The sequence below is a fragment of the Polyodon spathula genome, chromosome 11 (assembly GCF_017654505.1).
Source record: "Polyodon spathula isolate WHYD16114869_AA chromosome 11, ASM1765450v1, whole genome shotgun sequence".
In the NCBI taxonomy this organism is placed as follows: Eukaryota; Metazoa; Chordata; class Actinopteri; order Acipenseriformes; family Polyodontidae; genus Polyodon; species Polyodon spathula.
The window spans coordinates 43,255,265-43,283,101 of record NC_054544.1 but is presented as its reverse complement, the minus strand read 5'-3'; the positions used below and the strand labels follow the sequence as shown (position 1 = coordinate 43,283,101).

The 27,837-nt window shown below is 38.8% G+C and overlaps 1 protein-coding gene across 2 annotated transcripts; it reads left to right on the top strand.

Annotated features, from left to right (window-relative positions):
• The first annotated feature begins 56 nt into the window (after positions 1-56).
• LOC121323003 (protein IWS1 homolog) lies at positions 57-27,508 on the top strand. Of its 2 annotated transcripts, XR_005951110.1 has the most exons (16): positions 57-544; positions 5,583-5,695; positions 9,260-9,977; positions 11,360-11,419; positions 12,940-13,102; positions 13,424-13,484; positions 14,430-14,548; positions 14,889-15,033; positions 16,101-16,183; positions 16,402-16,531; positions 18,548-18,665; positions 20,827-20,938; positions 22,292-22,348; positions 24,055-24,166; positions 25,552-26,726; positions 27,166-27,245. XR_005951110.1 is itself a non-coding variant. In XM_041263712.1 (15 exons), the coding sequence occupies exons 1-15, from the start codon at positions 502-504 to the stop codon at positions 27,289-27,291; spliced, it is 2,160 nt and encodes a 719-aa protein (XP_041119646.1). In that variant the 5' UTR covers positions 57-501; the 3' UTR covers positions 27,292-27,508. The 2 variants fall into 2 exon arrangements, 1 of the variants encoding a protein (XP_041119646.1); XM_041263712.1 differs by lacking the exon at positions 25,552-26,726 and having other exon boundaries at positions 27,166-27,508.
• The last annotated feature ends 329 nt before the right edge of the window (positions 27,509-27,837 follow it).

Below are 27,837 nucleotides of genomic sequence, written 5' to 3'. Positions count from 1 at the left end.
TACGCATGCGCACGTCATCTTCCAGCGCGCCTCGAGTATGGTTTGTATGCAGCGCATGTGCAGTATGAGGTCTGTCCGTCTCCATTTTGGAAGAGCGGAGTGAGGGAGAGAGTTGGGATAGCGGCTTTTAAACTTGGAAAGATCTGGTAAACAGGGAACAGTCCTCCTCATGTACCAAGCGCTCGATCGCTGCGTTTAGGGTTAATAAGCTATCATAACTACGACTACTAGCGAGAAAAGACTATTGAAGGACCAGAGCTTACGATTCCTCAACGTGGCCTAATACCCAACCCTTAAAGGATCATCTAACCGGGGCACGTACTGTTTACCGTGGGCTTGAATTAAAACTGCATCTCGAGTCGGGGAGCAGATCCCCGCGGCCCTGTCGGATCCATATACCCCCAAAACAGCCCACCTTTGTTCTGTCTCCGTTGTGGCAACAGTAACGAGAATAAACCGCTCTCTTGTATAAACACACAAAGGGAATACAGTACAACAGCGATGAACGAAGAAGTGGACGAATTATTCTCCGGAAACCACTCAGGTAACTGCGTTGTTCAAACAGAGGCGTGTTTCCGTACATTAAATTTAGCCTAACAACAATATTATGGCTTCACCACAAACTGCTGTATTGACTGGTTCGTCTGAAAAAAAAATTAAATTTGACAATTTAAAAACCCGGCTGTGAATACGTCTACACAATATTGACTGCGCCACTGCAGTTGTTTCTTTAGCAAACAAACCGAAAACTTGGAACTCTTAATTACATAATTTTCTTTTTAAAGATAGGTATTCATAAAGTCTGCACGACCATTTTTAAGATAATTTATATTAACGATCAGATCTCTGTGAAATTTCAGGTTGTAGTTTTGGGATATACGTATAGTCCACAGATCCCCTTCCCCTTTCGATTTGACCGAAGCTTCTCCATTATATTGAGGTTACACTTAATGAGTATCAATCGGCTGGTTTTTATGGGTAGTATTGGTGACTAAAGCATTTGACTGAATTATAGTATTTACTAAGACGCAAAATAGCAAGTACGAGATATTGTATACCACTTGGCTGATACCTTTGTCTCTGATCCTTCTAATGCTATACCTGTTAAAGACAGTCATTTTGTGTCAACAAAAAAAACACCTTATTGCAGAGATGGAAATCGGATTCCTATTGCATAGCAATTTCACCCATTCCAGGTTTTATATTTTGTATGAATAGCCACAATGTAGCTCAGGTGTGCCTTAAGCTCATAGAAAAAAAACAAGATTGAATCAAAACAGGCGATGGTATCGTAATTTCCACCCCTTCATTTGGTAGAATACTGGAACAAGTCCTACTGAATAACACCGTGTAACAATTTTTTTTTTTTTTTTTGTTGTTCCTGGGTAGTAAATGTTATTTCCCAATTGCTTATGCCTCAAAAGTATAGAAAATGGCTATTATTCCCCACAAACCTTGCTTTTGTGATCAGGACAGTGATATTTAAAAATACAAATCTTTCAAAATGCTTTATAGTTTTACTACTTAAAAAAACAAACCTGAATATTTAAATTTCTAAACATTAAGTTTATTGTTCGGTTACCAATATCGTTTAAATGAATGGTCATTAAGAAAAGCGTCAGACTCCTAAATTACATAGAATCAAACCAGTTAAGCTATTTGATTACTTTACCATTAATTTCAATTATATAATGGTTTATAATAACTTCAAATTACTTGAATTTGTTCATTCGGAAAGCAGTTTTACTGGTACTTAGATTAACACTTAAGTTTGACCTTGTATCTTATTTTGCAAGTTATTAAAAGCATATTAAGCCAGATTTGATCATGTTAAATGTTTTTCTTGATTTAAGTTTCATTAATTACATATTGAACACTTGTAAAATAGGTAACATTTGTGCTGTTAATTTTTGCTGTAATTTGTTGGATGGATAGATATTCAGTATTTGTGAAATTAAACAAAATTTAATGTCCATTGTAGTTACAGAAAGCTTAAAATAAACTTAATTATCCATGCTGTGTTGCAGCAGCAGGTGTCTGTGAGGTCACCATACAAACGACTGTCAAACTTTTCTAGCATAAATTCAACATTGAATCAAGTTTGCAAGTATGTATTTTACTAGCAGAACAAAAATAGTTTAAATAACTTACCAGAGTCATGAAGTCCTTTAGTTAGTGTTTTTTTTTTTTCTTTCTATTGTTCAAATTCTCCAAATGGTAATTCCTATCAACACCATCCCCTGGATCAGTTTGATTTATGACAATGCAGTTCCGTTAAGACTCATTACACCTTTTGTGTTTTCAATTCTCAAAACCTCTTGTAGACCTGTTCCACCTAGTTTATTTGTGCATTTTTACCTGATTTGAATCCCCCTGAAGTCACAAACTTATCTTTCCCCAGCACCTGCTTCCATCTTACTTGATCTCCAGTCCAGTATCTGGGTTTCCGAGATGGGGGGGAGGGGGCTTATAAAATGTCCCATCTTCCAATAGCAGACAAGCCCAGAGCTATCAGTAGAAGGTGACATTCAAATAGGAGTCCATGTGATTGCAATGTGAGAGAGTCCTCTTTGTGCTTAGATAGTAAGGAGGCACTTAGTTAAAAATCTTCCACTTAAGTGCCACATGCTCTTTTATGCTCGATGTGGAAGTTAACTGTTCAGACTTCACAATTTTAGCTGCATGGCTAAATGTAAAGTACATATGCACTAGCAGCTTTCACTTTATATGTAACGGGTCTGCAAATTTTTGAAAAAACTTGTTGTCCAATTTCAAAAAATGTACTTGTCCTTATTAAAAATGAATTTCCCCCCTCCCCGTCGCACAAAACACACACAAAAAAGTAGAATATAACTTTTTACTTCTGGGTTTTAATTTTATTTAACAGGGAATACAATCAATCAACTAGTGATTAACAGGGCTGGATCTAGCCTTGTAGCTTGACAGCCTCAATAAATTCTTCAAGATACACAAAATGTTCCCTGTGACCCCACCTCACCTCAGCAAATGTATAACATACTTTAAGGAAATGGACCTTTCAGGGCAGTTTGGAACACATTTGCTGGTAAATTTAAGTAACATTCTTAAGAGTATAACTATAATAAGCAATACTTGGGAGTTATTCAAATATAAAAATAGCTTCTGCCTGTTTTTTCCACTCTTTCACTGTAAGATAAATCCAGGTCCTGATGTACAAGTGTTTTGTTTTTTTTGCATCACAGATACAAAGTCATTGCCAAATATTACTGCTGCTTTGTGGAATTGAGATTTTTCTTGACATTCTTTCAGTTTTGTAACTGCTGAAGCCCATATTTTTTAAGGACTTGTGTATAAGTTTGTTTTTATTTTTTAAGGACTTGTGTATAAGTTTCTCTGCATTTCATACTGTTTTTCTACCAAATGGTACACACTATTTACAGTAGACGCCATCACATTCTGCCAAGACAAAATATCATTTTTCTTTTGTTTATTACTTTGATGTACTTTTTTAAAACATTGTACAACATTTTACATGTTTTTCCTCATCTAACATCTTGTCCCATGATGGTTAAATGGAACACTGTTGCAGCAGGATTTCATACCTTCATGGCATTTTTGGGGGGAGAAGACAGCATTCTTTCCCTGCACTACTCTCACTGAAAAATAAATGTATTATGTAATTAATACATAATAACACACTGCCAATTTATTTAAAAATAATAGTAAAATATTGTACAGATAATCTCATATAGAAGCCTTTCATTTCTATCATTACAAACATGTGAGTCAATCTCCATGTTTTAATAGTTTCACAAATCGATGGATTGTGCATGTCCAATAAATAACTAGTATCGCTTCGGTCCCAACCTAGTGTGTGTGTCTATATATATATATATGTAAAATATATATTAATACAGTATAGTGTTTCCATTAAAAAAAAAAGAGTTGTAAATAGCAAACAAAGTTAGGAACACTCAAATCGAAAGAAAAAAAAAATCATTACATTTTTTGCCAGGGAAAGTTTGTTGGGAAATGCTTCTAAACGGTTTTAAATTTTTTTTATTATTATTATTTTTATTTAAACATCCAGCAAGTACAGTACACGCTTCACCATAAAGTTGACTAAGAAATAATTTTAGAAATTACACAACGTTTTTTTTGTAATCGCTCATACCTTAGTGACTCTGGTGTTTTTTTGGTTGTTGTAACTTTACTAGATTGCTGCATTTAAAGGTCAGGTTCATGCAGTAAGAAGGCAGCATCACTTATTTGCTAATTTACAAAAAACATAAATAATACCTTTTAAGTTTAAAAGATTAGTCTGTGCATTGCCAGAGGCTCTCTTGGCAGCCGTTTCTGGGTTTCTTTGTAACCAACAGAAGATCAGCTTTCCCCACAGCCAGTCAATCTAGAAGTGATAGGGGTGGGATGTAAATGCATGTATTTCTAGCAACAGAACAAACAGGAAAAATAAACAAACTACATGCCTGACAGGCAAAGTATAATGGCAGAACTTGTTGTCCGGGGCGACATACGAATTGCACACCCCTGCATGTAATCTACTTCTGTTGGAACCTGGGCTAGGGATTACTGAATGTTAAACCATGATTATTATACACTTTTTAAAATTGTGGCAAATAAGCTTAATACAGTGTTAATGTATTTGTAAAACAATTCGACAATGTAACAAGAGGCATTCAGCTTTTATTTTCCTAGTACCCCCGTTGTTTTTTTTGTTTTGTTTTCTAAATTGAAATTATTTAATCAACAGGCTTCAAAGCAGCTGAGGTGTTTGTCAGCATTTTTCAATACTTTCTGATAGGGAAACGCATCTAATTTAAAATGTGTCATAGCAATAGGTTACAGCAGCCCTTTCTTGCAATTACTAGCAAACACTGTTTCCTTAGTTTTGCAGCTTTGCCCAGTTTACTGCTTATTCCAGTTTCACGATAGTTCAGGACCTCAACTAACATGTTATTTTATTTCAATACTTTAACATTTTGCTTTTTTAATATGTACAGCGTCATTGTGGGATAATTTATTAAGTGTAAATTAGATCTGTACGGTAGTAATTTAACAGATGTGACTTCTAATTTTTTTTTTTTTTAACTCAAACTTCTACTTTCAGCTTTTCACTTCTTAGTATGTATTTTCTTAACAAAGGTTTAAGTTCAGGTATGCAAGCTGAGTGTTTGCATATGCAACAGTTTTAGAAACCCGAACAGCCACGGTTATCCTTACTGAGGGCGCAATCAGGTAAATCTTGTCATAACTTTTGGTTTATATTACTATATTGAACTTGAGGGATGTTAATTTGAACTACCTATATGCAGAAAAGTCCACAATGATCTCTAGAAAATGCAGCCAGCTAAATGCTGAGACTGCCAATGTTTTTTCATTGTACAGAAATGTCGCTTTTCGGTTCGGTTTTATGTTTTATCTATTGTTTGGAATTTTATGAAAATGTCGGTTTTGATTTGGGGGAAAAATGATAACCATTGCATCCCTGCTGGGGAGAATTCGTATTGAATAACTAAAGATGACCCTGTTTTGTGAAAGCACAGTTGCGCTAACCAGAGGTTTGCTGCTCCCACTTTGTTCAGATGATGGCGGTGCCACTCCAGTGCAGGATGAACACGAAGGCTCTGATGCAGAAGGCGGCAGCCCTGCACCGCGCTCGGGTTCGGAGGCAGGCAGTGTAGGACTGCACTCGGAGGTAATCCTTTCCTTTCTCTGGTGTTCCTGTGACCCTTGGAGGTATAAGTCATCAGCTCCTCTCACAGATTAGCATTAAAGTGATTGTAACTAACAAAAGAATTCCCTGCTGTAAATACTACCTGTTGTGCACTTCTGTTTGTTATATATCAGGGCTTGAATTTCAGCGTGGGATTGAGGGAATCACGTATTTTCTAAGTTGCTCCCGCATATCTGCAACTTTCAGTGTGGGAAAATCCTGCAGTGATATTTTAAGACACCAAGGTACTGTATTTTCCACCTAATTTAGAATGCCTGAAACGCTACAACAATCTCTAAGAAAGTGGGTGTCAGTGACGAAAGCACTATGAGCCGTATTCTGAGTAGGTCTGGTTAAAATAAATAAATAAAAGTAGTGCTGGATAGTTTAAGTTACGCGAGGGTGCCAGCACGTCAAAGGTTTACGCACAAATTAATCAGGCACCGTAAGTGCCTTTAAAAGTACAGACTGGGTTTTCCAATAACGTATTCAGTGTGTGTGTGTGGCAGTCCTAGCCGGAGCTATGATTGCCTGAAGTTAAGCCTCTCGTCATGTGACAGAATTCACAGCTTAGGTTTCATTTTGAGTCAATTGCTCCGTCATTGTAGCAGCTAGACTGAAAGGGGTGGTATTGTTGGAAAGCTTAGAAGCTCAGCTCTGTTAAATTGTAGTGATTCACATGATTTCAGGATAAATTCAGCAGTTCCTGTAGGTTCCCTCAGCTGGGTAGTGCATTTCAAAGCAAAGACTCAACCATGAGCACAAAGGCGCTTTCAAAATATCCCTTGAAGCACGGTCAAGACGATTATTAAGAAATGGAAGGTGTATGGAACCACCAAGACCCTGCCTAGATCAGACCTCCAAACTGGATGACCGAGCAAGAAGGAGACTGATCAGAGAGGCTACCAAGAGGCCAATGGCAACTTTGCAAGAGCAACAGGCTTTTATGGCCAAGACTGGTCAAAGTGTTCATGTAACAACAATATCCCAAGCACTCCACAAATCTGGCCTGTATGGCAGGGTGGCAAGAAGGAAGCCATTACACAAGAAAACCCACCTTGAATCCTGTTTAAGTATGCAAACAAACACTCTGGAGATTCTGTAGCCATGTGGCAAAACATTTTGTGGTCTGACGAAACAAAAATTGAACTTTTTGACGTAAATGCAAAGTGTTGTCTTTGGCACAAACCCAACACAGCACATCACCCAAAGAACACCATCCCTACTGTGAAGCATGGTGGTGGCAGCATCATGTTTTGGGGTTGTTTCTCATTGGCAGGGACTAGACTGGGGCACTTGTCAGGATAGAAGGGAAATTGAATGGAACAAAGTAAAGAGAAGTCCTTGAAGAAAACCTGCTGCCCTCTTCAAGAAAGCTAAAACTGGGATGGACTTATCCAATTATGATCTTTCAGTTTTGTTTTTTTAACATATAATTTTTTTCTCAATAAAAAAAACTTTTTTCGCTTAACAGTGTAGAGTATGGTGTGTAGATAAGTGGGGGGAAAAAAATCCTAATTCAAATGCATGAAACTCTGGGGCACTGACACAACAAAATGTGAAAAAAGTTCAAGGGGTTGTAGAATTTCTATAGGCACTGTATATATAATATATATACAGTGGACGTGGTCTTTTAAATCTCCTGTTTGTTTAAATAAAATGAAAATAATTTTTAATCCTTGAGTTAGTGTGTATCATTAAGAAACTGAGTGTACGCACTTAACTGTCTCAGTGATCTTGAGCCATGGGAAATTGAAGTCTGAAGGACTATCCCCTACTTATTTTCAACCGCATCAATTCTCTCTCTTAGTGATATATATATATATATATATTATATATATATATATATATAGCTAGCAAGCAAAAGTATACAAAGATCTTCTCATGAGTATGGTATAGTATGCCTGATCTTGTTGCAGCTTACATAATATGAAAGGATATTTTGAGGCCATTCATTTGATATGCTACATATATGCAGTACATCCAGTAGTTAAACATACATAAATGAAAACAGCAAAAAATAATATGTAAAGAGTTAAAAAAAAGAAATGAAGCTCTGGTCAAGCAGAAAAGCACCTTTTTCTTCTGCATGCAAAAACTTCTCATCAGGCAATGGCAAAAGCAATGGAGAGTGCTCTGTCTCTCAGTGATGAACAGCTGTTAGGTCTCCTGAAAGCAGCTTATTTTAAAGCAACACCAGTGTGAATGATGATGCAGTAAATATATATATATATATATATATATATATATATATATATATATATATATATATATATATATATATATATATATATATATTGTTTTTTATTTGCAAAAGTGCCTTTTCATTTTCCATTCCCCCATAAAATTTTGGAATCCTCCCAATTGGCTGCAGCATAGGGGGGGAAATCCCACAAGCACACAAAAATGAAATTCAAGCTCTCTATATGTTTCAAAGCTGCAGCTTGAACGAATCACAATTTACAGTGTAGTAAATCTGGTAGTACACTTAAATATATCTGTTTGCAAGTCTTGCTTTCAGTGCTGCATTTTCTTGGTCATTTCACTTGGAGGATGAAATTGTCCTCACCCCTTCAATAGCTGCTTTCCTGTCGTTAGCCAACCAGCTGCTTCCCCTACTAACTGGCATGCTTCAGCCAATAACATGACCCAGAAGACATTGGAATGGTGTCACAGAATAAAGCTTCGATGCTGAACTACATAGCAAATGGAGGTGCAGAACTGGACAGATATGTAACGTTAGCTGGAATTTTTTCAATATTGGGTTAACTAAGTTTGCTACATGTAAGGGAGTCCAGGGTTAGTGTTAATCAGGTACTATGAAACCAGTGGCCTGAGTATCACATTCTGCGGGTCATATTACTAATGCCTGAATGTGCCTGTCATGCATCTCTAGTGTTCGTTTGGAACTGGTTTTCTGCTTGCATCATCTTTTTTCACTAGAAGGACTTGTTTGACCTCAGAATGTTTCCCTGGAGGACTAATTTCATACTCAGAAGCAGCTGTCCAGGTTGATGAGTTCCGACCCTGTCAAACCCAGAGCGATGATGTAGTCAGCCAACAAAATCATTGTTTTAAAAACTATTTCTAGACAGTTAACAGGAATTTCTGAAAGCATTTTAGTCAATATTTTTGTATTGGGGCAAACTTGTAACATAGTTGTGACCCATGTTTTTTTATTTAATATATACTTAAATTGTATTTTGGGATATAACATGGACACCATTTTGTTGGGCTTTCATTCAGAGGGTTTTGTAATGGCCAATTTGAGAGTGGGTGTGCTTGTTACATGCTGTAATTGTATGGTGGTTTTGTCATATGGATTCATGTCTCCTGGGAGGCTAGATTGACGCCACCAATCACATTTCACTTGTAGCTTTAAATAAAACTAAGACATTAAAAACATTTCCATACCTCTCGTGGCATATTTTCACTGACTGGTGAATAATTTATCCTGCCTCCATTCCCTAGATCGGCTGTGCAGCCTGGTGATCTCACTCTGCTTGTGTGGTGCTCAACTTTGTTATTTTTTTTTTCTTTCGTCAGGAAGAGAAAAGCGATGAAGATGACAGTCCCGCACACAGCAGGCAGAAGAACAGCATGGCCAGTGATTCAGAAAACGAAGACGCCCCCAGACAGCGAGGTAGCGACTCGGAAAAGGAAAATGCTCCCAAGCCTCATGACAGTGACTCGGAAATTGAGGAGGATCCTAAAAATCAGGACAGTGACTCGGAAAAGGAGAATGCTCCCAAGCCTCATGACAGTGACTCAGAAATTGAGGAGGCTCCCAAAAATCAGGACAGTGACTCGGAAAATGAAGCCGCTCCCAAACGTAAAGACAGTGACTCGGAAAAAGAGGATGCACCCAAAAATCAGGACAGTGACTCGGAAAAGGAGACTGCTCCCAGGCCTTATGACAGCGACTCAGAAATTGAGGAGGCTCCCAAAAATCAGGACAGTGACTCGGAAAACGAAGCTGCTCCCAAACGTAAAGACAGTGACTCGGAAAATGAGGAGGTTCCCAAAACCAAAGGGAGCGGGTCTGAAAATGAGGACACCCCGAGACGCAAGCGCAGGATAGAGTCAGATGACGAGGCAGATGGTGACAAAGAGAACGTCAGGAAGCAGAAGGGAGTGGTGAGTTCAGACAGCGAGGACGAGGTGAAGCCATCACAAGCTGACGGCAGCGATAGCGAGGATGGAGAGGCACCCAAACGCCGCAAACTGGCTGATAGTGATGAGGAGGAGGAAGGGGAGAAACCAGGTAAGGAAACTACTGCTTTCATCTCGCTAACAGAAGTAAATTTGTTGTTTTGCTGCTGTTATTTGTCTTTATTTTTAATTTGGCTCCTGTGCAGCCCATTTCTCTTGACTCGCAGTTGACATAAAGGTAAAACAAAATAATTTGAAGTGGTTGTATCTAACAAAATAATTCTATATCTTTCAAATGAATTCCATAAGCCGTACACTTACAATTGCTATATAGGCCTCAAATGTGAAATTTTGAAATGCATGTTCATATTATATGATATCAAAGATTACATTAGGCTAAAAAATAGTCCTTAGTTTCAATTCCTTAGTCTAAGTGAAGTCCGGTTACTGCTGGATTTCTGAAGTGTTTCTGGTAGGAAGCATATCTGTTAATAGGGGAAGCAGCTAGTTGCTTAATAACAGGAAAGAAGGGGAGGGAACCATTTCACTTTCTAGGTAAGATGACCAAGAAAGTGCAACACCACCAGATTTACGTTTTGTTGATCAAATAGCTTCAAATAGCGTAGCAGCTAATGACTAGTGCTCATTGTTTTATATATGTCTTTGCAATCCGTGCCAGGATAAGAATGCCATGATCTGTACATCAGAGCATCTTAACCCCTTTCAGTCCATTTATTCAGCGCTTGTCAGGCGCGTCCAATTTATTTTTCACACGCGCTGTTTAAAGTGGTTTTTTTTCAGAGTAAAACAGGTTTAAAAGGCATTGACTCGCAAAACGACAGCAGTACTGTATCTCCGGCCAAGCCCCACCCCTTGTTCTCTGTTTTTTTTCACATACCTCTTTATAGACGTGCATACTGATAAATCATCTCCTGATCACTCGTTTTATCACCAAACTCCTCAATAATGCGTTCCAAGTTATTATTTTATTACTATAACATCAAATACAGGCTCTGTAAATGTCCAGGATATTCTTTGAGTGCTGGATGCAGAAGCAGCTATTTCCTTTATGTCCATGTTCTCTGTAGTGCATGGGTCTGAGTTTTATCCCCCCCCCCCCCCCCCCCCCCCTTCAGTTTCATTCAGCCATTGAAAGGTTTTCTCAGCTTTTTCCAGAAAAAAAAGACTAGAGACCTGTGCTTTACATCTTTTTGACTGACTGGAAAGGGAAAATTGTATTGTCGGACCTAGTTCAACATAGGATCGCAAAGGGTTAATAGTCAAACAGTATTTAATTCCTGACACACTGAACAATCGGATACAGTCACATAAGTAATTGCTGCTCTAAAACAAATTGGCTATACGTTTTAGGTGACGCTTAAGGCAATGCTGTTTGTGTGTTTGTAGCAAGTTTCTCACTTTAGAGTATCACTTTCTCCAAGCACTTACCCTGTTGTGAAGAGAACCTTGTAGTAACCGGATTTGTCATTTCAGTAAAGCGGAAGGTGGCGATCCTGTCTGACAGCGAGGATGAAGAGAAGGAAGAAACATCCAGTAAGTATTCAGTGACATTTAATGTGCACATCTGCAATTATATACCATTAAACAATACACTAGATTCTTGGATCTTTGCTGTTTAAGAAATGTAAAAGAAACTCATCTTGAATAGAAACTCAGGGCTCGCAAAATTTTGTTAACAGTACTTGCCCTTCGGGCAGTCCATTGTAAACATACATTTGGTTGTCCAAAAAAATGTCAAGTTGACCTGTGGACTTTGACTTGTACAAAATACACTGTACTCAATATAGGTACAGTATCTTGGGGTTCATACGCTTTTTCGACATCAAAATTACATACTTTTTCCAGACTTCCATTTGTTTTTCCCAGACTTGTGTTTTAGTTAGTTTCTAGTTTTTCGTTAGTTATCCACATAGGCGGGCAGTGACAGTGTGACGTGACAGTTTTATTTTTTTAAGTTAACAGTAATGTTAGCCTTACATTATTACACCAAAGCAACACACAACTCTGACTCAACTGCACTCAGAAAAAAAGCGTAGCGACATGTTTTTTTCGATAGTACACCTACTTGAATTAAAATATAACTATACCCAGGGCTTTATGCTCACCTGATTGCATTTTTAAATGTTATGGTGTTTTTTTTTTTTTAATGTTGCCACGAATGGGGGTACAACGTGTTGGGTTTCTGTACAAATCTACATCATAATAATAATAATAATAATAATATCCAGCAGTTTCATTTTCTAAATAGGAAACAATTTTTGTTCTTTGTCACATACCTCACAGCTAAACATCAACCATAATTCTAGCATTTAACCGCGGTTTTAAAAATGAATTCTTCCCTGACTCCTCCTGTTCATTTCCATCCCAATTCTGCTGAGTGCATGTGTGTTCAGTTAAGTCAAAGGTGCATCCGTGACGTTTGTGTACCAGAAATCACTTAAGCATTACCAATGAAAAACATTGATCCCTCTAAATGTGTTTTACCAGGATGATCTGTGAGTGGAAACCTCTGTTTGATTAAAGCACAGAACATTATCTTGTTATAGAGGAGTGATAACGATAAAAAAATCAGATTGCCCGTTGGGGAAGCAGCCAAAAAAAACACGTTGTCCGACGGATTATTTTTTTTTTGTTTGTCCTGGAATGTCGGGCTAGTGATTTTGCGAGCCCAGAGACTGTGTAACGTTTCACGAGCCCCTAATTCATAAACATTGAAGAGGAGAAAGCCTAATTATGGACGGTTCTCCAAAAAAGACATTGAAGCATCCGAAAACTTGCTAGGAGTAAAGAGAGGAGGTAGGAGAGAAGTGATTGTTGAGCTAAATCGGCATGCAAGTCCTGAGATTATAACCCACGTCTTCAAGCGGGGTTATAGCTGTTCTCTTAAACCAGGATTTGCAAGTCAAAGAAAATGTATTCTTCCATCACCCAAACTAAAGGGAGTTGCAGGGTGGGGCGTAGCATCTTGTGAAACCTGTAAAATCTGTTTTCAAATTTGAATACGCACGACTCCTTTCAGTCTGTAACGTAGCGTTTGTATTGATCCACCCCAGCTGTGAAGAAGAGCCGCATCCTGTCGGATGGAGAGGAATCCGACACCAATCAGAAGCTCAAGGCGCTGGGTTCAGACAGCGAGGATGAGGAGGACAAGGAAGGATCCACGAAGGATGGGAAAACACTCTTTGGGAGTGACAGTGAGTCCGACAATGAAGAGGAGTGAGTACCTTGGCTACTCTCTTATTAATCGCCGTTTCAAAATAATGCCGCATTGCTAAGCAGATGCTGAGCTTTATCTGGGGAAGTAGTTCTCCAGAATTTGTTTATTTATTTATTTTTCATAAATTAGACTTGTTGCATACACATGTGGGCTAGTTGCCTTGCCTCATTAGTGGAATAACTACAGTACTGGTGTATCCTCTGTTTAAACTGAATATTTAGTCTCCAGTGGTTGCACTGGGTGAAAAGGTATTTTAAAATACGAGGAAACCAACCTGTAACACAAACAATTTGAATTAAAATGTTTCTCCTTTTTTTCAGAAAAATGATTGCTGACATTTTTGGGGAATCTGGAGAAGAAGATGAGGAGGAAGAATTTACAGTACATAGAATTTTATATTTTGACATTTTTAATGCAGCCATATACATTCATGAAAAATTATATTATTATAGCTGTTTGGCTAAGCTGTCTAGCCTTGGCTATATCTATATATATATAAATATTTAATCTTAATTATACTATATATATATATATATATATATATATATATATATATATATATAATGGGCTCCATCTATTCTCAAAGATTTGGATTTTTAGGAGAATTGGTTCTCCACTGGAATGTGGAATTCACATTGAGTTTGCGCCACCAATTCTCAAGGCAGTATTCAAATGTATTCTCCATTTGCAAAGTAGCATGAGACTTGCATCAGATGTGCAAAAGCACTTTCATGATATACAGCAACAGGTTAAAAAAAAAAAAAAAAAAAAAAAAGGCTCAGCAATTAAGACAAAGCCTGCATCAGATGGGAGGAGTTATTCCACAGTCCCCACTAGAGGTGCTAGATTCCATTTAGTTTATTTTGTTAGCCTTGGGGTCGTGTCAAGCTTTAATTTATCAGTGATGGGTGATTTTGCGTCACTGGTATTTCCAGTTGTCTAAATAATAACTTCATACAATCAGTATTTAAGTTACCTTTAGGTTGTAAAATGTATTGGGGAAAAGTGTTTAACTTAAGAATATGTAGAAGCCTACATATATTCATTCTAATTGTGATGTTTATTTAGTAACTTGATTACAGTGCGTTAAGGTTTTGTTAGAGAGGAGAGCACAGTGCCTGTGTTATATGCTGAAATAAAGTTGCTGAAAGTAGTCGGTCTGCATCCAGGTGTTTTGATTTCTACAACTTGTCATTCAGACTGGAGACTAGTTGCTGTTGTGGTTACTGTATTGCCTCAGATGGTAAACACTATTCATTTTATGTACTATACTGAGTTAAGTCAGAGTTTTGGCAAACTAAATATAATGTGTCTGTTTTCTTGCAGGGGTTTAACCAGGAGGACCTGGAAGGAGAGAAGTCTAAAGCAGAGGCAGCATCAAGGCAGCAGCAGGTGGCAGCAGCAGACTCCGACTCTGATGACGTTGAAAGGGGTGGTAGAAAAGAGTATGTACCCAATAGATGTGAGCTGCTAGGATCTTAACCCTTTACCGCCCTGGGTGTGTTCCCATACCTATTTTTTAATGTCTGTTTTCTCAACGTCAGATATAGTGGACACTGGGCAGCAAAGGGTTAATATTCTCCCTGCTGGCGTGAAGCCAGTAGTCATTTGCATCAGTATTCCCACTATAATCTGCAAGGACTAGTTGGTAGTACAGCTTTATCATTACATACTTGTCAGCTATTTGTACCAAACGGATACGAGTTCTCACTTTCAGTTGATGCTTTCAGCATATAAACATGGAGAACTTCAGGTAACGGGTTGTTTCCCCTCCTGTGTCTCCAGCTTCATGTCTGACTTTGACGTGATGCTGGCAAGGAAGAAAGCCCTGGGAGGGAAGCGACGGCGGAACCGTGACGGCGGCACGTTCATCAGCGACGCGGACGACGTGGTCAGCGCCATGATCGCCAAGATGACGGAGGCAGCCGAGGTGAGCTGCTCCCAAATACAGTGGCAGGATATATTCGAATACATATGAAATCCACACTCCCAAATAGTAGATCTAGTGAATCCAGCAGTTGAAGACATTGTGAAAAAGACTTTTAATCAAAACGGTTGCCGTTTGAATTTTTTATTCTTTTCGTGTTTCTGAATTTGCTGAGGAGGATACTGTGTCTGTAAACATGCAGTTTATTGCAAATCTGATCATAGATGATGACAGTCTCACTTATGTTCAAAAGTGATTGAGGATAGCCATTCGATTATAAGACTCGCCTTCCAGTAACCCTCGTTAATTTGTTGCCAGAGTACATTATTACTAAGTACAGTCGGCGACTCCTAATCGGGGTACTGATAATCCGAATTTCTGCTTAAATGGGATACAACTCTGGGAGACGGTCAGTCTCAATGCTATTTATTGGGACGTCGCTTTCGGATACAGAGCTACTTTTCAGAGCAAGAGTACGTGATTACACTGTGACTTGCGTAAATCACGTTGAATTCCTGAAGGAGCTGGAGTCCCCTGTGGTTTCTCAGGCTGCTTTTGCAAAGAAAGTTGATGTGTCAACATCGCAGGTGCCTTAATTTTTTTTTTCATTTCATGTAGAAATAAACAGTGATTTCATTTTGTTTAGGAACTTATTAAAAAAACAAACAAAAAAACTCTTATTTAATGTTTACTCATAATGGGATGTGACTAAGATCGTCACAAATGCCTATCGTTTAATTGAGACAGCTGCTTACTCCGAATATTTTTACAGCTCCTGAGGCATCCCGATAAAGCGGTGCTGACCTTTATAATCCATAGTTTAAATGGATTGTATGCACATACCACACGTACGGACCGGACAATTAATTTGCAGTCAATAAACACTATTACACTGTGAATGATTTTATATCTCTGTTCAATTAACTGCTATTTGTAGAGCAGACTTGCTATTTAATTTCGGTTCTGTCTAGGAAGAGTAGTTCTCTTGCCTTGTCTCTTGCCCTGTCCATGTTCTGGAGTTCTGTTGTCTTGTGTTCTATGTTAATAATACCATCTTGCCATCTCTGCAGGAGGACCGGACTCTGAATGGCCAGAAGAAGCCAGCACTGAAGAAACTTACATTGCTACCCACTGTCGTCATGCACCTGAAGAAGTGAGTCTCCTTTTAAAGCGGAGAGCAGCCAGAGTTTAGAAAACAACCCTGCACACCTTTCCCTAGGCCAGTCATTGCTAAATATTCACCTGAACTTTCATTTCCGGATTAGAAATGTAGTCTGTGTGCTGAGCTTTATATAAAACTATATATAAAAATATATATAAGACTTTATATAAAACTTTATATAAAAATATAAAACGGTTTGTCCTCTCCAGGCAAGATTTAAAAGAGACGTTCATTGACAGTGGTGTGATGAGCGCTATTAAAGAATGGATCGGCCCTCTCCCAGACAAGAGCTTGCCAGCGCTGAAGATCCGAGAGGAGCTGCTCAGGATCTTGCAAGAGGTAAGGGGGGAGAAGGGTGGGGATTCCATTCCGTGAATACAGCCTGGGAATACCTCTTAGAAATGAAGGCAATGCCAAGAGAACCTGGGTTGATGTGGTGAGAACTGGGGATGTTGCCTCTCTTCTTATAAACTGCTGAGGATGCAGCGGGGGCACTGAACACACACTACTGTTTTACCTGTATCTAAAGAACCACTTATCCAGTGGGTATGAAAAGTGTTAGAAGTTTTATTTTATCTCTATGGAGATCTGCAGATTTAATGTTGTTAATACTTTAGCAAGCTATTGAGTGAGAATCTGGGGTTATATAGCGGAATCTGTTTATCTCTGTGTTAATTACTTTATCTGTGCACACAGTGGATGTAGGTTATGGTGATCTACTTTGTGATATTGCTTACATCCAAGCTAGCCTCAACAGTTGTAGCAGGCTCTTCCAGATTTGTGTCCAGTAAGAAAATAACCCAGCACAAACTAATTACACAAATAAATAATGTGTTGAACTAAGAAGAAAACAATGAAACAGAACATTCAAAATCAGAACACATGAAAGTGTTAGGTTAACCCAAATTCCTAATACCTGATGCATGTAGCAAAATGAATCTACCTGTAAGTCAAGTAAAAGAGTCTTTCCTCCAAATCCTTTACTTAAAAAAAAAATGTTCTCCTATCTACACATGTTCTGCCTTCCTAAAACCTTATAAGAGTGGAGGTTTTTGGAACACTTTTTTATTTTTTTTTGGTTTGTATACTTTCTTCATAGTTAGGTTGGGTAAGTTTCCATTAGGCCAACTGATAAGGTTGAAAGAGTTGACATTTACATACCGAAAAATAACGTGACAGTTAAAACACTTTTTGTCTGGTGCCTTCATTATTCCAAGTGGTTTAGATTAAAACATTTAGTTTGTTAAAGCATGAATTCTAATAAAGAAGTCACTAGCCGAAATGTTTGTCTACTTGAGAACTGATGATGTCTGTTTAAAAGACTCTCATCCCTTAATAGAAGTGTAATTGGGGTGCTTAGTTTTCTATTTTTACCAATTTTCATGTTTACAATTTGTATAACAGCTTCCACCATTTACAGGTCTTTTATTAAAAAAAACAAAACAAACAAAAAACAGCTTTATGTATTGACTGTCTGTAAACATATCTTGACAAAAAAAAGGCTTATCATGGTTATATGATTCTATTTTAAGTTGTGGCTGTTTTGTGTTTGTTTGAAATTGCCCGCGCTTAGTTTGTTTGAACCCTGTGTAACATTGTAATTTGCAAAGTTTTGAACAGTACTGAGCATATTCGCGCAACACTGGAAATACTACTACTCAAAACAACAAACTGGTTTTAGTGAAAAGCTACTGACGCTTTATTTTATTTATTTATTTGTTTGTTCTATTGGTCTTGCATTAGTAAAACCATCGAGTATTGGCATTATTCTGCATTTACATGTATGAAATACCTTAAATGGGGTTGTAGTTCGAACACTAGGGTTATAGACACACTTTTAAACAGTGATCAGCGATATTGTGGTAATATTATGTTTTCAATAATTGCATGTATAATAATCATCGCTTATTGTAGTATGGTTGTGGGATTATTCTGTGTTTTGCTTGAAGGTAAAATTAATTTGAGACAACTGTTTCTATAATGGCTAAGGCTATTGGAATTTCAGTTAAGATTACGAATGTATAGGCTAATGTATAACAAGGCTTGAGTTTCACAGTGGTGAAAAAAATAAAACCCAAAAACTGGGAACCAGAAGTATAATCCATAGTAGGTCACAAAACTCATGAGAGCATCTTGAAAGTCCCATATGTCCTTGACTTGCTGAACTAAAAACACTTCAGTTGGCAAAGTGGTGTCATGCAAATCCTATTCCAGAAATTCACTGCATGATTATAACAGTAGTACACATTCATGAGAATGCATCGTCATCAAGGTCTCAAAGGCCTGGGAAAGAGGAGTGTGTTGACATGAGCTGTAGTGCGCTGTTCATCCTGTCTCCTCCTGTTTGTATCGCAGCTGCCCAGTGTGAGCCAGGAGACCCTGAAGCACAGTGGGATTGGCCGGGCTGTCATGTACCTGTACAAGCACCCCAAGGAATCCCGGAGCAATAAAGACCTGGCGGGGAAGCTCATCAGTAAGGACTGCTCCTGCATTCTCATTTTCGGTTGGCCGAATCGTTCTTTGAAGGAAGTGAAGTGTGATCTGTAGATGATATGAATGCAAGCTCTTCCCTCATTTCATTATCTTTTAATAAAATAGCCCCTCATTAATGATCATTCAATCTTATCATACAACGTACAAGTAGCCCATTAGGAGCGTAACGCATTGTGATCAGCCCCTTAAGGATAATTATGCTAATAAAAACTCAGTTATATGAATTCGGTCTTCTCAATGGGTCATAATTTAAATAGTTAAAAAAAAAATGCTTTTAACTATAATCTAAAACAACTAGCTGAGAATACTAAAGCTGGAGCAAATTCATCAATAACTGCTTTTAGCAAAATTGCCTTCCAAGACTTTCCCTAAATGTGTAATAATCATTTGTAACAACATTGGACTATTACATTACAATGTCCTGTGATCTGTAGACACAAGTCCAATAACATAGTCTTGGGTGTTTTCAAATACATTATTTTAATGGTTTTGCTGTATGTTATGCAATAAAGATGGGGGATTAGCACAGGGCAGGGTCCTTTGTAGGTCCAATATATTTTTTTTTTTTTTTTTTTTTTAACCCATAGCGGTCCATTTATTCAGCGCTTGTCAGGCACGTCGGGTCCAATTTATTTTCACACGCGCGGTTTAAACAGGTTTAAAAGGCACTGACTCGCTAAAGGATACTCAGTACTGTATCTCCAGCCATGCCCTACCGCTGTATTTTTCACATACCTCTTTATAGTCATGCATAGTGATAAATCTTCCCCTGGTCACTTTATCACCTCAATAATGTGATCCAAGTCATTATGTTATTACTATAACATCTCAAAAAGCTCAGCAAATGTCAGTGATGTTCTTTGAGCGCTGGCTGCAGAAGCATCTATCTCCTTTGCTTATGTCCGTGTTATCGCTGAGGTGCTTGGGGTTATCAGATACGCCCCTTTTTTTTTCCCGGCCTCATTCGGCTCCTATCGGTCTCACTCGGCCATTGAAAGGTTTTCTCTGCTTTTTCCGGAGAAAAAACAATTAGAGACCTGTGCTTTACATCTTTTTGATGATGCCGACATCGGACTGCAAAGGGTTAAACCCTCTTCCTACCCGACCTGCAATCCTACCCATTTTTAATAAGACTTGCAACCCGCCTCGACCTGCAAGTGTTTGTCCTTTACGTACTGCCTGCATTGACTGGCTCTCATGCTCTCACGTTCTCCACAGAGTTTACACAGCAGGCAATACAGCGTGGTAGTTCCCTCTAGTGGTCTGGATATGTTTTAACATAGTAACATATTAACTGTCTCTACTTACTTTACAATAAAATACCCGTCTCTTCCTTTTGTGCTACCAGTTGAAAGGGAGCTACACCTGTGCTTTTGCAGAGATGATATACTATTTTTGTTTCTGGGTCATGCACAAAAACATGACAGGTTTTACAAGCAGTGAATCCGGTCACATGTTCATCGTTTTCATCGCTATGATTCCAAAAGAATTCCACACTTCTGATTTACCTCTCGCACTATTACCCACTACATGCTATAAACCCAATGCTATTTTTTGTTTCACCTCATCCACAGACAGTTTTAATGTCACCAAGCAGACATAATAAAAGGATCTTGCGACGTATCAAACAAGCGGCGAAACAAACTGAGAGCACTGCTTAGTCCTCCCTAATCGCCTCCCACTTTGATGCAGGAAATACATTTCTCTTGTAATACGTTATTTGGGAAAGGGTTGCAGTACGCTAAAAGGACAGATACTGTTTTCAGTGATTTTTAAAATTCAGACCCGAGCCTGACCCAAAACCACAAACCGTGAAAAAGTTCGCATTCCGACCCGACCCCTTTTGCGGGGCACCCGACCTGATGCAGGACTCTAGCACAGGGTACTACAGTGGATCGTAAATTTAGGTAATCCCAGTAAGTGTCAACAGTCTTCTGCAATATATATGTTTTTTTCTCTTACAACATGTTCTTAAATGATAAACATCACTTCCCAGTGCCTCAGTAGTGGTTGGAATTGGTTGCATTACATTTCATCCTTAGCTATTGCTATAGCGGATTTCATGAATGTCTTTATTTCATTCATTCTGTCTTGTAAATGAAATGGACTGGTTGTAATGTCTGTGTCCATGTGTGTGACAGATGAGTGGTCCCGGCCCATATTTGGCTTGACGTCGAACTACAAGGCGATGACGCGAGAGGAGAGGCAACAGAGAGATCTGGACCAGCAGATGCCAACACGTCGAAGACTGAGGTGCACGATCAGGCCTTTACTTAAAATAACAGACCATTTACACACACTACAACATGGTTTTCAGTTCGGCAACAGCTCTTCACCAAGCTTTTGTCCATGCTGTTTAAGACGCTTGTTTTATTGTCCCACAAGTTACTTCTGACGAAGATATTATGGTGCCTGTATGTAGGCAGTTGTGATGAAACAGAGTGCTTCATCTAGAGAGAACATAGTATATTTAACTCAATTCAGTCCTAGAATGTGAATAAAATGTACGATTTCTAACGTCATCTTGAAATGTTGCAGGATTAGTTGTGTATTGAGTGAAGTGTTTGTACTGTGAAGACAAATACCAATCATGGAGAAAATAGTGCAAAGTGAGCACCTGAAGTGTTCTCTGGGTGTGCCACTCCACTTGTCTTCTATGTCCTCCCCTCTTTCCCCTCATCTACATTTCGCTCATACTTTCCCACTGATTCTCTCTCTTGCTGTCTATCTCCTATACCCCTCTGCACAACCCTTCTCAGAGACCAGTCTAAGGTGGAGAGCTCAGAAGATGCTGTACCGGATGTATTCTCTCAGTCTGCCAGGTTTCCTCCCCTTTTGAGTTTGAATTCAGTGACTGCACGATGCAGACTGGTGTTTTGGGGCATCCTGCCTGTTTGTTTTGAGGGGCGTGGTGGTGGTGGGAGCAATGAATAAATGAATGAGCTTCAATAAATGTAAGCTCTCTAGTGTAGTAGACAAGCAATATATATCGGTTATAGTTTAAAAGGTTCAGTATATTGACGTTCTAGCACGTCCAAGTCAAATCTGTTCTGATGTTACTCCATACTTTTAGACTTTCTGTATGTGTAATATTTATTCAGTTTATCATATATCTCTTAACCCATACCTCAGTTCTTCAATTACAATTATTATTAATTATTACAATTCAGTCTGTACTACAGGTTAAGTTGACAGTGGTAGAGTGTTCTGGCATGTTTTTGCAGTGTGTGGTGCATCCTTTAGTGTGATCGATCATGCATGTGTTTGGTATAAGTCGGTACACTGCCTACTTTTAGATTTATTTGGTGGCCATTGACTAAATAAAAAAAATGCCGGATTCCACAGGTATCGCTGGACACATCAAGATGAGAGAACAGCATCTTCATCTGACGGAAAGATATACGTTTTTAATTCATACCTGGTAAATTAGGAAAACTCTTTTCCTGAACATATTCATTAAAAGGTACTGAATATGTTTGAGCAAACCCTCTTCTAAGCGATTCAAACTGGCTTCCTTCTGTTCAAACCACACATTCTCTCTTCTTTAGTTCTCCTTTCCTGTCAACCAGGCTGTAGCGGTTTATGATGTAACTTTTCTCTTTGCAGTTCTGGTGGACAGACTCCCCGCAGGGACCTGGATAAGGTGCTCACAGGAGAAGAGAAGTAAGTATTGCCAGACAGACCAGCCCTTCTGAATTGCACTCTAAGTATAGCTTTCCATTATAACAGTAGAAGTTACTCTTGTGGACTGAAAAAATGTCTCCTGTTTGAACTCTTTCAGCATTAAGTAGCTTTACAGCATAAATAATGAAATGCTCAGTCTTGTACAGAAATATACGGCAGGGTTCGACGTTAACCGTGGCCTGGTGGCACGGGGCCAGTAGAGAGCGCAGTTTGGCACCACAGGCCCGACTGGGCCGGTCACATTTAACTAGTATAATATATATGTAGTGCACATGGCTTCCGTTTCATGAATCCAGGAAAATGGGCCAGTGTGCCAAAAAGCTGAAAACTAATTTAGAAACCATTTTTTAAAAACATAACTACGAACTAATCCTAGCTTTCCCACCGCACGTCATATTTGTTGTACAGTTAGAATCTGAGACTGCGTACCGAAGTGCTGTGTTGGGAACGAGTACCACCATGACATGGCAAATCTTTTACAAATCGGGTTTAGTACAAATAAGCAACCAATAAGCCAAGAGGAATCATAAAGTAATTATGGAAAAAAAATTAGATGAACATTTAGAGTGGAGGCTTCATCTGGCTCCATTATGTCAATGGAAAAAAAAAAAGAAGTAAACTTCTGCCTTGTTTGGCATCAGTTTCCCAGACTTGCAAATAAAACCAGCTTTATTTGTTATGAATTCAACATTTCGCTTGCATCATATCCAGTCTCACAGTAAGATGTCCCCATGGATATCCAGATATGTGATCAGATTGTCTAACTTCTTGATTTGGGATCCGATAGGTCAAGGTCAAATGCCATTCACAGTCTTGGTATCACTCAGCAAGACTGGCGCTGACTTGGGAGAGGCTACACTGGCGACAGCACCCTTAGAAAGATTGTTATTTTTTTATTATGAATATTGTTTTAATAGTGTTTATTATTAGAATTAGGGATGGAAATTTCAAAGAGTTTCCTATTTTAATACACAGGATGCAACATTTTTGTGTATTCGATTACCCGCACTCTGGTCCCTTACGCTCCCAAGAGTAAAAGGCAAATGCATGTGTACAAGCAGACAGAAAAACAGTGTAAGCTGAAGCTGGTAAAGTTTAGCCAGGTTCACAAAGTGTATAAACCATATTTCCTTAGGGACAAGTTTTTCTGTTTGTTTACTGAAATAAAATACAGAACTCAGTGAGCAACAACTTCACAGCGCGTATCTCCTGCAATTAAAGCAACAGTAGCATAATATTGCTCTAGTGCAGCAGTCCTCAAAAGTAATTTTGACACTGGCATAAATTGATCTTACTTGGCTGTTTGCGAGCACACTGACTATTGACTATTGCATAGGATCTTACACACTGCCTTCTTGCAACACATGTATACATACCTACATACATACATATATATATATATATATATATATATATATATATATATATATATATATATATATCATATAAATAAATATTAATAATGTCGCGAGAAGGCACTAATTGTGCGTGCTGCGCTTATTCTTTAAATTTACATTTAAATAACATGTTTACACAAACCATGAATAAAATAAAGGAGGATGGATAGCGTCTAGTAAATACTTACAACACCCCCTCCCCGTTAGGGCAGCTATGATTGTGCTAGACAGAAGCTTTTTTTATTTTATTTTTTTTAAATAACCTCTAATCTGTGTGCTTGCTTTCAGGGCCCTGAGGCCAGGAGAGCCTGGGTTCTGTGCCCGTGCCAGGGTGCCCATGCCCTCCAACAAGGACTACGTCGTGCGGCCAAGGTGGAATGTCGATACAGAAGCTAACCGGGTGAGTTTGAGGCTTTCCAAAACTTACAAATCAACACCCTTCTTCCCCAGTCCCACTCAGTGGTTTAGAGCCGTGTCAGCCACACAGAGACTTTTGATGTTTTCAAAATGCTATTTTTAGTTTAAAAAAACAAAAATGCAAAGTCTTATTCTGTCTCATCCACTTACTGCTGGTGTTTTCATTGTGGCGGGCAGCAGTACACTGTGTGTGACCAGAAATTAGACATGTTGAGAAGGCTGCTAAGTTGCACAAAATGATGCACTTGTAAATGAGGAATCGGTGTAAAGGAGCGCTGATGAAGTGGTGTGGATTTTTTTTTTTGTTCCAATAAAATGCATATAAGCAATTATACACAAAAGTGGCACGTGGGTTGGCTGGTGTTTCATTGTGCAATTCATGATAGTTGCGCATTTAAATAGTAAATGTGTTTTTAGTTTTTTCATAGGTTATTGGAAGTAGATTTTGTTTTCTGTGTGATAGCGACCAAGTGCTTTGAGATATTGGCTTTATGTTAAATAAAGAACTGTATTCTGTGACTATTTGTAGGTCTATGAAAATCCAACTCGTTCCACTTTTATTACATTGTCCAGGAGACACTTCTCGCAAGCACACAAGTCAGTTTTCTAAGATGCATTAATTTCTTCAGATCTTATATAGTTTGCACATAGCAATCAGACAAACACTTTGTAACACAATTACATTTTTACAAGTCTCCTGTCAACCAGTAATATTATCGACCATGTGTGCCCCACTTTTAAGAGAACGTAACTTCAAAATATCCTTATGTTTTACTCACAAGGCAATAAAACTAGTTTTAATATGAAGGAAGTTTGAGAATAAAGGAGTAAGCATTTTGCCTGTTTTCTTTCAAGTTTAAACTATGGAAAAGGAATGTTTATTGCCAGAGATGCCATTTCCTGAGAGACACACAATAGGGTACAATCACCTTTCAGGTTGTCATAAAATTTAGGGCACACTAAAGCTTTCCTGCGATCTGGATGCTTCACTTAATATTGAACCCACATTGCCTTTATACTAACTGTCTATTTAACCTAGCTCATTTTTAAACTATCCAGTTTCTCTCAAGTGTGTGTGTGTGTATCCAGCATCAATAACAAAGTCAATGAAAGACACACCATTAAAACCTATTTTTATGAATTAACTACCTAAGGTGTCTTTTATAATTAAGCTGAGGTGCCAATAGACTTGCACTTTTCTGCAGTTTGATACCTACACTCTGCACGCATGTTTTAGAAGAAGCAGCATTTTGAGTTCATTACTTCTTAGACCAATGGCAAGCCGGCCACAATGCCCAGATCTGCAGGACAAAAGGTAGAAGTTAAAGCTGCCAATGACTGACCTCTAACTGGGTTGGTTTTCAATAGGCTGTGTCTTCAAAGAAAGGCCTCAGTCGCTTGGAGAAACACAAGAGACGCATTGCTGAGCAGAGGAAGCGGCAAAAGCTACAGGGAGCTGTCAAGATCAGCGTGGAGGGGAACCGAATGCCTCTGTAGCACATTGTGGCCAGCAAGGGGCAAGGGCCAAGGGCAAGGGGCATCCTGACCAGGGGGTGCAAGTGGAACCTGCCCCTTCCTGGCACGGGGGCTTGACATTGTGAGACAAAGCTTGCAGTGTGGTAGAACTCCTGCTCTCCCCAGTCCCTTGCTTTAGGTGTTCAGAAACAAATGCCAACTAACCGTCTTTTAATCAGTATCAACATATTTCTTGTGATTCAAGAAAGTAAGCTGTTGAGCACGTCCACCCATTTCTCTTGCTAAGTGGTGCTGAAAGGAGGCAAAGTAGCTGGCCAAATTTCACAGCGCTGTACACCTGAAGTCCCATTGCTTAAGTCCTGGCTAATCTTGGACTTTAGCACTATTACTGTACTTTAGCAAACAATAAAATACTCCATTGTATTTGTTTTCTAGTACCATTTGTTGTGGGCAATCATAGCAAATTATTGGCTGGTATACACACTAATGTAATTGCATACTGTACAATGAAGACAATGTTTTACTGCAGTTATGAAAAGTTGCGTTTTCCAGTTCCGAGACTCCTGTCTTGGTCTTTGGAGATGTGTATTGTATAACATGGCTTGGGTGCTGCTGCTCCTGGTTGCATGTCTGTGTGTGAAGATCCCATTCTTGCTCTCTGTAAAGCCTACATTACCTCTTTCTATATCAACTGTACAGAAGTGCAACGTTGTGGATTGTTTTTGCTGTGTTGAACTGCATGCTGATTTTTGGTGGTCTAACAGCATCAGGTAGCCTGGTCTCCTTGGAGAGGGGCTAGTAAGATTTCCCCCTCCTTCTGGACAGATAGTCTGCCCTGATGATTGTTGCCCAAAAGCTAAGTGAACCAACATTGAGAGCATCACAGAGTGAGAGGTGCAGCTTGGTGATGAGAGGCACCAGTAGGTGTTTAGGCAGCTGAACAAGAATTTCAATCCAGGATCCCTTAATGCTACTTCACACTTCCATCGCTGAGGGACGTTTCAATCTAGGCATGTGCCTGTCTGGTGATCCAATTCCTGCCGGTCGGGTTACACGACCATCTCATGGTGGGTGCCAGTAAGAATCAGCCTTTAGTCCTCAATCAGGTAGACTGGCTACGGTCAGTCAAATCATGCATGCCTGGTACTTAGTTTGTGAACATACTGTTTCGTAGCATTTTGCTGCTTGTGCATTCAATTTTAAACTGGCTTGGAATTTTTTAAAAACTATTTTATGTTGTTTAAAATGTAATTTATGTCAGTAGATTGCAACTGTGCTTGTGGCTATCTGAAACCACACACTTTGCAATTATTTCACAATCGCATAGTGTACGATTAGTCGAGTACCAGCTTCTGAGGTTCTGTCACTTTATTATTTTGACAAGTCGACACTTTGGTGCTAGCTCTAGTCTGTAACCAGGCAATCTACAGCTCCTGTAAAGTTGCGGTTTGAACCCGTTATTTTGCCCTTATCTTCTCTTGCAAATTGTCTGCTTTTCATTTGCAGGGGCCAATCAAGAAAGGGGTAACCCGCGTGGATAAGCAGATGCGGCGCTTTGCTGACATCAAGAGGCTGACCAAGCCTGCGCATGCTGTAAAAATCAGCGTGGAGGGAAATCGGATGCCTTTGTGATTCACCTTTTTTTAAATCCTTTTTTTTTTTTTATTAAACGGTCACTGCTTTCAGAACCCAACTGCTATTCCCACCCCCTCTCTGCCCTTGGGACTGTTTTGCTTTAGAGACTTTTTATTTAGTTTGAATGTATAACACTGCTCAGCATTATACGACTGTTTGCTTTGCTCTGAATTCCTGTAGTCTGTCTTTGTCAGATCCTTGTTGTATTTAAACTGGAGCCCCTTTGTACAGAAATAAAGTTGTTACTTCGATTAAATAATAAACGATGTCTCACATTTAGTTCTGTACTGTTTATTTCTTCAGCAATTTAGAGGTTTGTAGGTAAGGGAAGTAAGTGCATTTTGTAGACACATTTCAATTTTAGCTTCAAATTTTGTATTACTTTCACTTGCATTTCAATGGGACTTGCAATTTGTAGTCCTAACATAAAATATGATCTGTTGGGCTTTTTAAGTTGGTTCATTTTCCCAGGTCATACAGAAAGTGGGGACCCATTCAATGAGTGCTAAGTCCTGAAAGTGAGTCTTTTTAAAACTGATTTTG